The 12,502-nt window shown below is 37.7% G+C and overlaps 1 protein-coding gene across 16 annotated transcripts in view; it reads right to left on the minus strand.

The window, feature by feature from the left end:
* Adamts6 (ADAM metallopeptidase with thrombospondin type 1 motif 6) overlaps positions 1 to 12,502 on the minus strand; it is a 216,220-nt gene that overhangs the window by 18,079 nt on the left and 185,639 nt on the right. For 15 of the 16 annotated variants that reach the window (XM_050160420.1, XM_050160418.1, XM_050160419.1 and 12 more), the window contains one exon: positions 5,653 to 5,857. In XM_050160420.1, the coding sequence (XP_050016377.1) occupies positions 5,653 to 5,857 (205 nt within the window). Of the gene's footprint in view, positions 1 to 5,652; positions 5,858 to 12,502 lie in introns of those variants that run through there. The other variant, XR_007595091.1, reaches the window with a different exon arrangement.

Genomic DNA, 12,502 nt, shown 5'->3' on the forward strand with positions numbered 1-12,502 from the left:
CTGCACGTTTCTGCACACACTTATTCCATTTGATCTTAGTCAAAAGCTGAGAAGTGTTCTCACATTCTTATTCAATGACTTCACTGGGTCTCAGCCCTGCAGAGCTAGCCACAAATACTCCATGTTTATAGCCTGACTGTCAACTCTGGTCTTTAAATAGTGTCCTACTTAGGCATGATAATAAAATGAAATAAAACAAATCACTTCTAAGAAAATACTAAAGGCAGGGGGATACCACTTAGAACAGGGTCACTTAGAGTGTAACTGCCCAGCAATCCTTCTGATCATGCAATCAGAGGAGCGAGCAGAAGGAGCAGGAGAGTTTTCAAGGGTGTGTCAAAAGAAAACAGGATACATTTTTTGAAAAGGTTGGCTTAAAAAGAGATCGAATGTTGTCTGCTCTCTCCAGAGCCACCTTCTCACACATGAGAGTGCTGATCCTCCGAGGCCCAGGGCTTGTGCTTTACTCTTTAGCTGCTCGCACACTGGCTTTCTGGTGCTGTTTATCCTTCTTCCATTAACCCATTTAGGGGAGACCTAGGCTTCCAGGTAAGTAAGGAAAGGAAAGCCTACCTTTGCTAAATAAGCAGGAATGGCAGACAATAGCCATTTCCTCCCTCTTGACTGAAACATAATCGCAATAAAGATGGTTGTTCAACTAGACAATAATGTCCACACTTCTTAAATTATGCTCTGCCCCTAATAGTTTTCCTAGGTCATCTGGGGAGAAATAATAGCGGCTACTAAATGCTTTCTCTAAAGTGCTAGTCCCAATGTGTGCACCCTACTTCCCAGCACTTCTTTCCCCTAAGCCTTTGACTCAGTTATCGTAAACAAGATGTCAGAAACATGACTAACGTGTCCTCAGCCTGCATGTCTGATGCAGACAGACTCCAGGGATGTCTCCGAGTTTCTGAGAATATCACTTCAAAGATCAACTAGATAGAATAAAAATTCCAAAGAAGTTTAAGTATAATCGGTGTGAAATTAAATACAGAAGGAACCTTATATTTTACTGATTTCAAACCTCGTTTGAAAGTTTCCTTCTTCAAGGTGATTGTATTTGGCTATTTTGTCTGAAAACAAAACTGCGATGACAATGTGGAATGAACCTATTTTACCCACTGGCAAATGTTTCCTCTTGTTTCTCTTTTTAAGGGTGATTTGGTACAACTTTCGTGTTCTTTTTCCTCTCTTCTCGTTTTTGCCTTTTTTTCTTACTTGAGGAAAGGACTCCCTCTGTAACCCAGGTTGATCTGGCTGGCTTTAAACTCACAGCAATCTTCCTGTCTCTAATTGAAGTAATTACTGGCATATGCATTATATTATTTTGTGTTTCTGTTCAGATTTCTAAGGCAGCTTTCTTCTCTTCAAATCAATTGTCCTTCAATACTCAAATCCAACAACTAAAAAGGCTTCTGATCCTATTTCTGGGTCCTCTTAAGAAAGGAAAGCAGCGAAGTGAGTGATTGAGGTGTCATATACAGATGGCACAAAATCAGTGAACAGAAACCACTTCCCACGGGTGGCAAAAAAGACTAAGTCCTCTTGAAGATCTGAAGCCAACTAGAACTGGCTGGAGACGCTGTCACAGATACACTCCAGAGAGTTTGAAGGTGACCTATGGCTCACTTTAATCTTAATACACATTCTGGAATGGAGGTTTCAAAGGCTAAAGAGACATGTGATGCATGAAGGTGTAAGTAGAACTACATGTAACAGAACATATTCAAGAAAGCCACACTATGCAAGTAACTCTCAAAGTTCCATCTTTGGTATAGCATCGCCACGGAACTTCTAAATCTTTCTCTGCTTGTGCCCACTTCTTCTAGTAGCATGTTTTCCTTTCTAACAAATCTCTAGCCTTGCTTTTTACTATCTACATGCCTCTGTCAAATTCCTTGTTTGGGACCACAAAAGCCTGGAACCCCTGTGGAGATGAATACAAATCCTGATATTAGGGAATATCTCCCTGAACATCTCAGCTGTGCACTTCTATTTTAGCGATGCATATATACCTCACAATTCCCTGTTATCAAACACTATCACACCATGCTCTAGTTACTGCATGAATATTTCTTCTTTTCCTGGGCCTACTAGGTCCTTTCATCCTCTCTGCAGTGCCAACCCCAGGAAGCACTCTCTTTTTTTTTTTAAATTTTTTTTAAAGATTTATTTATTTATTATGTATACAACATTCTTTCCATGTATGTTTGTATGCTAGAAGAGGGCACCAGATCTCATTATAGATGGTTGTGAGCCACCATGTGGTTGCTGGGAATTGAACTCAGGACCTTTGGAGGAGCAGGCAATGCTCTTAACCACTGAGCCATCTCTCCAGCCCCCAGGAAGCACTCTCTTATACTTACAGACTTGACACCTCAAACTGTTGAAGCCAATGATATGAATCCATGATGATTCTTACCATAACAGATTTGTCACCATTATTGGTCAACATTTATGCATTTCCCTAAGGATCCTGGGCATGGATAGTCATAAACATGCAGAATGGCTATTGTTATTAATGCACTCAATTTTCAGGTGAATTCAGAAATTCATGGGGGTAAAAGAAATCTCTTTTCTACAATCACAGACTATATCATATCAATGTCTATATGTTTGACATAAACTAGAAATCCAAGTTAGGTGGGCAGAATGTGATTACAGTCAGAACACTTGAGAGAACACCCACATTCCTACCAGAGATTCCATGAAAAACCACAACTGCTCAGAATTTTGTTTCCACAGACCATCTTTTTTGTTAGGGGCGGGGGCGGGGGAGCTTAAGGTCTTTCCATGTAGCCTCAATTGGTCTGGAACTTGCTATGTAGACCAGTCTGGCCTCAGACTCATAGAGATAAGTCTGCCTTTGTCATCCAGTCACTGGAGTTAAAGGTTTATGGCCATTATGACCATCAACTCATGGACTAATTTAACAAAGGCCATTCAAGGAGTAAGGGAACTGTTACATCAGAGATTCCTAAAGGAAAGTCTTTAAGTTTTTCGTTTGCATTTGACAAACTTAAGAGAACTCCTTGAAATGTTCAAAGCACCTGGCACAATGTTTCTAGCAGGATAGTATAGAACAGAGTCTAATACGCATCCTGTTTTATTGACTTGAAAGAATTCTCTTTAAGGTGCCCACTCTCCTTAACATTAACTAACGCTACAGAAGGATTCAGTTCTTCTATGGGAAATGTGTATAGTGCAGTGGTTCTCAGCCTGTGGGTTGCGATTACTTTGGGGTTGAATTGTTATATCACAGGGGTTGCCTAAGACACACATTATGATTCATAACATTAACAAAATTACAGTTAAGAAGAAGCAACAAAAAAAAATTAGGGTTGGAGCCACCACAACATGAGGAACTTTTTAAAGGGTCACAACATTAGGAAGGTATAGAGATACACACACACACATGTTGTCATACTGATGGGTCAAGAGCTAATTGCTTAAAACGTTATCTTCCACAAGATCATTTTAAGTGCCCTTGTCTTGTATTGTTTTAGTCAGATTACATATAATAATAAGATAAATGAATAAATAATACTTAATTTGAACTTTGGTATGCTATATCCCTCAGCTCCCTTTTTCTTCTCCAGATAAAAAAATAGAAGAAACTAGAATTATAGATAAAGGGCTGGTAAAATAGTTCAGTGATCAAATGTACTTACTACCAAGACTGCCTACCTGAATTCAATCCCCAGGACCCACACAGTGGAAGAAAAGAACTGACTTCCACAAGTTGTAACTTAGGGAGACCAGCCCCCAGTCAGTACTAAGGTAAATAAGAAAATCCATGAAGGTGGTGAGGGTTAAACTTCTTAGGAAATACTTTTTATCTTTCTTTGAGCTAAACTTTTCTATCTGATGGTTAAAAAAATAAGGAAACACAGCTGCTTCTGATAGTAACTTTCTCTTTACTTTATCTTGAAAAAAAAAAACTCTCTGAAAAATCCTTCTTGCTATTCTACACAGCTTCTTAATCAGCTATACATCTCTCCTTCCAATGCTCTACTCAGAAACGTCTCCCTAATTAGCTCTACATCCTTCTCTTTCCTCTCCCCCCTCTCTCTTTGTCCAGCTGCCACTCTCTGCTGCTTCTGATCTTTCCCACAGCCAAACTCCGAACAATTTTAAGTTATATTTTCAGGGCCCAACCCATTCTCAAAACCCAAGATAAGTCACGTAGTTTCTCTTAGGCTAGGAGTGTTACAATGGCCAGCCAGTGAGCAACCCTGGCCTGGCTGGAGACTCTAAGTTGGTGAGGGTTTCCAAACAGTAAACAATTGGCTGAACCTTGAGGTTGGGGAGTCTGTGCAGACTAAAGTTGCTTCAAACTCCGATCTTGAATCAGCAAAACAACACCTGAGAAAATGACTTCAAGTATTTGTCTCTTGGGGCAACCAGGTATTTGTTTCCAGGGGCAACCAGCCTGGTTTGAATCTGTTCTAGAGTCTAGCATTAGCTATTTTTGTAAAAGGCTGTCTCTGTGACTGAGAATCCTATGTCAGTCTGAGTAATGTAAAATATCCTAGTATTTTTTTCTATTCATCAGAATTATGAAGCTTAAGTGTCATCTTCTTGACCATCCACAGCTATATTTTTGCCCAGTAGATGGAATATTTTCACAAAATAAATACACAAGCAGTAAGAATACACCCAAAGCTGTTATTAGGGAAGAAATGAAGTAACTCATGTGATAAATTACAGACAGGAGCAACTGATTCCACAGCCAGTGACCCTGCAGCCTTTCCAGATGGGGCTTTCCACCAAGGAATCATGTGTCTGATGGGCCGACCTGCTTAACACTAATTGTCACCTGCTACGCCCATAGCAGCTCTCAGTAACAAGTTGTCTTCTGGACTCTACATACATACTATGGCATGAGCAGGTCCACATGTATACATAGTCACATACAAATCAAAAAATACATGTAATTAAAACTGCCTAAGCAAGTGAAATAGCTCAGTTGATAAAGGGACTTGCTGCTAAGCCTGACGACCTGAGTTTAATTCCCACATTATGGAAGGCGAGAAGCTCCTGTAAAAGGTCCTTTGACTTCTAAGCATGCACTGTAGCAAGTGTTCCTTCCCCAACACTCAAGTAAATGTAAAAAAAAAAAAAGTATGGTTATATCACAAGTTACAACTAATTTGTAAAGAACTCATACCTATAATCATGTAATAAGCTATTACTTGGAAAAATTAAATATAAAAAAATCTAAGCCTTCAAAATGAAACACTAAAAAAAGGCATCTCTTGATCTCCAGTATGCTTCAGGGTAAGAAAAATTCTTGACCCACCCACCCACAAATTTCGGTTTTTAATTACATATCACTGATGCTGAGCTTATGGAGCACCAGTAAGAACAGTCCCTATGGGTATCCACTATAATGCTATTTCAAATTCACTTTACAAGTATTTCTAATTAAATCAATGGTGAGCTTCTCATTGAGTTGTTTTTTTTTTTTTTTCTCCAAAAGTCTCTTACCTCTGGGCAAGTAATAATAAAATATAATATGATCAAATTCACTTTTAGGTAGTTCTTATGTGTCAAGTCTAATCCCCATACTCAGGTGTGCTTAAACATTAAATGTTTGGGTATTGATAACTAAGACATCTCAAAACATGCAGCTCCAGATTTCCTTACTTCAGACCAGTCCAAAGCTACCCACTGAGGTGGACATGACTGGTTGTTGCAGGACTCTTTCTCCATGGGCCGGTGTGTTAGACAATCACTGTAGTCTAGTGTTTCCTCCTCAGACGGTCCAATCCTCCTGATGCAGAGCACGGCTCTTGTGCGCATCCCGCCATCACAAGTCTTGCTGCACTCCAACCAGTCTCCAATGAACCATCTGAAGCAAGACGTGGAATACAGAAAACAGTAGCTTCAGTGCACTGAGGCTTCTAGCTGAGTGAGTGGACTTTAGGATTTTTTTGCCAGAAAAGCTGGCAGCTCAGTGGTAGTTGATAGGACAATGTCAATGCAAGAGCCATTAAGCAAATCACTGTTGGCTGTCAGTTGTCACTTAAAGCACAATGTGTAGGCTTCAAAGCAAGCAAAAACTAAGTTCAAACAAACAAAACATGATGTGTTTTCAAACTTTCTGCTTTCTGTCTCTTTTAACATAAATTTTTGAAGATAAAAATTACCTCATAAGATTTTCATGAGGATTAAATAATATATTTAAAAGTTCTAGAACACGGTGGTGAAGGTTCAACAACTGGTTATCCACGAAAGGGGCAGAGTTATGATTTGTGCCATTTATTCCTTTCTTTTTGTAATGTGTAAATACTTCACTAATGCCAATTTTAAGCTGCTGGTTGGACATTCTGAATGTGAAAAGAACACACACTAATGCAGGGTCTAGGGAACTCTAGCTAGGTGCTTTAGACACTCTGCTGAGTGCAGGCTGGAATTAACAAACCTGAAGCAGGAAAGACTTTTATTATAATGACATTGTAGCCACTTCTCCCCCAAGTGAGGATCATGTGCTAAACTCCAAAGGAACTGGGGATGTGTCTTTCAATTTCCAGAAATAAACTCTCCCAAGGGTAGTATGACTTCCCAGTCCTTACAGATAAAAGAAAGACCAGGTATCTGTACTTACAATAATCTTCTGAAAAGCCTAAGTCACTTCTATCAAAACATAGAAAAGGGGTGAAACAGCTTCATGTTTCTGCACAGCTAGTATAGGAAGAAACTCAAACGCCTTAAACACGTCCTGCACTTATGCCACCCTCTTCTCTTGTTTAAAGTCATCAATGAACTTGCATAAGCGCACAATTTCAAGAAGGTTTTTTGGTATTCCTTCTGCGCTGTCACTCTCCTCGATTTTACTAAGAGGTGGAGTGGGAAGCATGGCCCAGTTCAGGTCAAAGAGAATTCTACTTTAGAGTTTTTATATGTCAGCGGAGGCAAAAGGGATCCTTTCCCTTCCTGTCAAAAAAGTGCATGAGGACACATGTCTAGAACTGCTTGTAGCCATGTTACTACTCAAACAGAGGAGCCGGGAAGCCCATGATTCTAGGAAGTCTACCCTATACTTTCCTGAGCTTTATTGCATAAATCTGATGTACTGAAGTCACTTCACGCCAGTTATTAAAGTTTTAATTGTTTGCCACCAGAATCATGACCAACATATCACTGTATTTCTGGTAAGCATTTGCTGAATGCCTACCACGTTCAAGGTATTCTGCTTTATTTTACAGGACAAAAACAGTCTCATATTAGGAAAACAGTTCTTCAAAGTCGCAAAAAGAGCAACAATGGAAGCAAGACTGGATTCCCCATGAGCTCATTTCCACTCAGTCTCACCGATAACATCATCACAAACAGAACATATGTCACAGGATATTTTCTTCAATCTATGATTATAAACCATGCAGTTCTCATGCTTATGTTCTTGGGTATGAAACTAACCAGGGAGAGGAAAGGGGAAAGCTCAAGAACTAATTCCTCACCACTTCCCTGATTAAAGTCTACTGTGCAGGTTTTATATATGAAAGGCAATGCCTTAGAGACATTGGAGTACCAGTATCCTAATGCAAAACTGCATTTATCCCACCACGTCAAAATGGCTTTTGCTTAAGATTATTTGTTTTATCACTATTTATAGAGAAAATGAGGCTGGTAAATACCATAATCAGTTTTCAAACTTAAAATATATCTCATAACTCAAAAACTTTTTACCTAAATTTATTTTTAAAATTATAATTTAATGTTAATTTAAACAATTCAGTGCCACCATAGCTTTTCTGTGAAGTCATTTTCCTTATTCTTTTGTTTTCCATAAATGAACATGATCCTGAGTTGTTAGTTATTATCATGTATTTGGTAAGCAGGAAAATGTGTACTGAGAATAATCACTTGCATGGCAGCCATAGTGAAACACTGATTCAATTTGCAATAGTGATTTCATCACCAAGATTAGGGGATAAAACAGAAATGTGTATAACTCAGCCCCAAAAAGGTCAGTCATACCACTTCCAGCCATGATCTCATTAGGTCTCATAATGCAAGAGGGATGGAGACCTTCAAATTAAACACAGGTGCTCCCAGGCAGCATGGCTATTCTTTAGAGCACGGGGCCAGCGCTCCTCTCTAGTTCTAATAGTTACTTATTTTACTATTCTTCGTCACTTCTTTTATTGTCAATAGTATTTCCTCAGCATCCTAGTGTGAATTTATCACTCTACTCATCAACTTGGAATATGTGGAAGTAAATTATTAGCTAAGACCTGGCGATTTCCTTTCTGACTGTAATCACAAGCTTCACATTCAGTCTGGCTTCGGCTGCATTGTACATTGTATTATCCCTTCCTGCGTCTCTCTCTGAAGGCTGGTTCATGGTCTAATTACTGAAATAAACTTCCCCTGCCCTCTGTCTAGTTTAGAATCTCTGCTCTTCCTTCCCTACATGGCGGACAAACGGCTGCCTTGCTCTTTGTTTTCTGTTTTCTCGCCTTTACATTCTGTAATAATATATTTCCAGGAAATACCATTTCTGGGAGGATAGGCTGTTTGTTTGGACCTTTACAGCCTGAGACATGTCAGAACTGATTCTTTCCTCTCAACATCGAGGTGTTTTTTTGTTTGGTCTGGGACAGGATCTCACTCTGTAGGCCAGGCTGGCTTTGAACCTACTGAGATCCATTTGTCTCTGCCTCCCGAGTGTGGGGATCAAAGTGTGTGCTACCACACCTGGCTTCTTCTCAGCATCTAGTGATCAAAATGTCTACCATCTGTTAGGGATAAAATTAGTACTATTCAAGTGGGGAGATTTGTTTGCTCTTTTCTGTTCAATTGCTTTTGTCAGACAAGGTCTCATTCTGTAGCCCAGATTGGTTTGGATTCACTATGAACCCTAGTGGCCTTGAATCCCCAAAAGTCTGCTTTAGTCTCCCAAAGTTCTGAGACTACAGGCATGCAGTACAACACAATTCATGTTGAATCTCTGAAAACAGAGTTGCTTGCTGTCCCTTGTATAATCTGATCTCATTCTACTGATTATTATTAAGAAAAAATACACAAAGGACGGAAAAAAAGAGGAACTACATAAAATTTTGATTCAAACTTGATAAAACCAGAATGTTTTGAAGAGCTCATCATAAAATCATTTTTCTTTATTATTTAAAAAAATGAAAGAGTAAAAAAAGAAAACTTATTAAATAGTTATATTAGAAGAAAAACACAGTCTTGAACTGTGTGTTCAATAAACATTTGTGGGGATGGAAGAGACAAAGGATTTTCCAGCCTTTATTCCAGATTTGTCTAATCAACACTTTTTCTCCTATAAACACATCACAAAATTAAGAAAAAGTCTTCAGAATTTGGCAGTATCATCTTTAATCAACAAGAGGCAATTATATAACCTATTATTTACTTAGAAAATGCTACAGCATTCTTAGGTTTAAAAACAATTCTTCAACTAATTGGGAAGTGGAACTAAGACTGGAGAGAACCATATGCCACAAACATTCTATAAGTAAAAAATGTCCTCAGTTCTTAAACATGAGTGTAATAAGCATCTTTTAAGCTGTGACAACTGGGAATGCTTTGATGGAGCAAATGAAGCCAGACACATAAAGTGCCACTAGACATTTGGTTTGTAACTTAGAATGCTAGTGATGTCTGGTATAATGGGAAAAACATCACCAGAGATTAAAACCCCTCATCTGTGAAATGATGAGAGTTGGCTGAGATTATTCTATGGCTCTTCCTAGTCTCAAGTTTCGTAGTTTTATAGAGAATGCTCACGAACCTTTTTCTAAACTTAAAATAACAAATTAGAGTTGTCCATGGGTGAGGTTCAATGACTCAAAATGATTTTCAAACATTAAACTATAAAAGATTCTATTAAATAAAACCTAACCCCTGAAAAAATAAATAAATTTCTTAACTGAGCCTGGTGGCATAGAGCTACTTGAGAAACTGAAGCAGGAGGCTTGCTGGAAATATAGAATAAATCCAGGCTAGCTTGGGTAACTTAATAAGATCCTATTTGAAAATAGATTGCAAAATAAATAAATAAATAAATAAATAAATAAATAAAAAAAAATAAAAATGGCTAGAAATGTAACTCAGTGGAGAGCTCCTGCCTGGCACATGCAAGGCCCTGAGTTAGTCCCTAGTACAAGCAAACAAATAATTTCTTCCTGCTCTGGGCTTTCTTTAATATGTTTGGTAATAATTCTCTTACTACACTTTTAAATGATAGTTATTTTTATATCTATTTTTCTTAGATAGCCTTTAAGAAACCAAACTATAGTGCTGTGTACATTTTATTGATTAACTGATGTTTTTTAAACTCTGGTCTCAGTATTACGACAATGTATAGGTTTTGTTTGTTTTTATTTGTTTGGTTTCTACAAATTTAAAAATCATGGTATTTTAAGTAATAATATTTACATTAAGGATTCTGTACATAAGGTCATATACAGAGACATTATTGTTATTAAAACACAGCACTAGACTGGACTCTTGGCCTTTCTCGCTGAGTCCAGCTCAGCTTCCTTTTCTTACACAGGGACACCAGCTTCCCATCAGTTGTAGCCTTTAAGATTAATGTTTTGCTTTTTTTCAACCACATAAGTCTATATCATGGATCTATTTTACCTCCTTGGTCCTGGAGGCAGAGGCAGGCAGATCTCTCTAAGTTTGAGGCCAGCCTGGTCTATATAGCAAGTTCCAGGGCTACATAGTGAGGACCAGCCTCAAAAATTAAAAAAAAAAAACAAAACAAAAACCAAGTTTGGTATTCAGTTCAGTGAAATCGCATAATACATGTATTGCTAGTGGGAGTGTAAATTCTCAAAATCTTTTGGGGGGAAAATTTGGCAATGTGTCACAAATACTATAATGTTCTCTTACTTGACTAGAAATTGCATTTGTCCTTATGTTGCACAGGGTATAATCATGGACAAGAGTGTTTTAGTGGCAAAAATGGTTACTGTTGCATATCAGAGGAGAACAAGAGCTCAAACAGAGCAAGGATTGAACAACAGTAGAATTTTATTTAAACATACAATGACATTACTACTAAATGCTGCAAAAGATAATGTTCAAAATATACTGAGAATGGACTATACCATTTGATTATATATACACTTAGAAATAGCATACATTAAAATACTATCAGTGGTCTTACAGGAGTTATTTCTTTCACTTTAATCTGCATATCACATCATTTGTGCAGAAAAAGAGCCTGTTTTTTTCCTTTCACACTCACAACGGGTCCTACTGAATCATAGTAGTCTACAATGTTATCCCTTGAATACAAATACCTACCAGGAATCTTATATATGCGTTCTCAACATTCAAAATTCACTTTTATTGTTTGAATTCAAAAGAATAAAAAAGAAACTAAAAAGGTGCTAGGAAAAATTGAATAACAAATATATAAAATTATGTACTTTTAAATCTTTCAAAAACAAAAACTAGTCAGACTAAACTTTCTTAATTTTACATTCTCTTTATGCTTTTCTATTGAATTCCACCTCCCACCTCCTTTCTTTACACAAAGAACTTAATTTCGGAACTAAAAAGGAAAAGGAACTAGATGTATTAATATGGAAATTAATATTAACATTTTGAAAAAGGCCCTTAAGCTAGGCAGTGGTAGAGCACACCTTTAACTCCAGCACTCGAGAGGCAGAGGCAGGCAAATCTCTGTGGGTTTGAAGCCAGCCTAGTCTACAGAGTGAGTTCCAGGACAGACAAAATTGTTACACAGAGAAATCCTGTCTCAAAAACAAACATAATAAAACAAAATTTTTTTAAAAGTTTTTAATGATATATTCAACTCCACAATGTATAGATCAGTTGGTCTCAATCTCTGGTTCATGACCCCTTTTGGAGTCATGTGTCAGATATCCTACATAGGGGATATTTACATTATAATATATAACAGTAGCAAAATTATACTTATGATGTAGGAACAAAAACAATTTTATGGTTGGGGATGTCGCCAAAACACTAGGAACTGTATTAAAAGATTAGGAAGGTTGTAAACCTCTGTTATAGATGAGATGATGAATGACTTGAAATCTTCAAGGCATTGGGTGTTTAAGAGAGTAGGTTTAAAAAATAAAGAAGCACAGGTCAACATAAAACACGTGTAAACAGGGCTAGAGAGATGTCTCAGAGGTTAAGAGCACTGACTGCTCTTCCAGAGATCCTGGGTTCAATTCCCAGCAACCATATGGTGACTCACAACCACCCATAATGAGATCTGGTACCCTGTTCTGGCTATGTAGGCATATATGCCAGTAGAACACTGTATACTTAATAACTATCTAAACCTCTAAAAACAAACAAACAAAAACAGTTGTAACCAGTAACATTAAGAGGCCCTAAATGATCAATCAGATGCCAAGTATAATATTTAAAATCTCAACTTTCAGAGAATCAACTTGATGAGCTTAACTCGCAATTACACACAATTGGGACAGAACCTAGACCATAGATTTTGAGCATCACTTTGTTTTTTATAGCTTTT

Source organism: Alexandromys fortis, unplaced genomic scaffold (assembly GCF_014885135.2).
Source record: "Alexandromys fortis isolate MF-2015 unplaced genomic scaffold, M_Fortis_MF-2015_v1.1 scaffold_76, whole genome shotgun sequence".
In the NCBI taxonomy this organism is placed as follows: domain Eukaryota; kingdom Metazoa; phylum Chordata; class Mammalia; order Rodentia; family Cricetidae; genus Alexandromys; species Alexandromys fortis.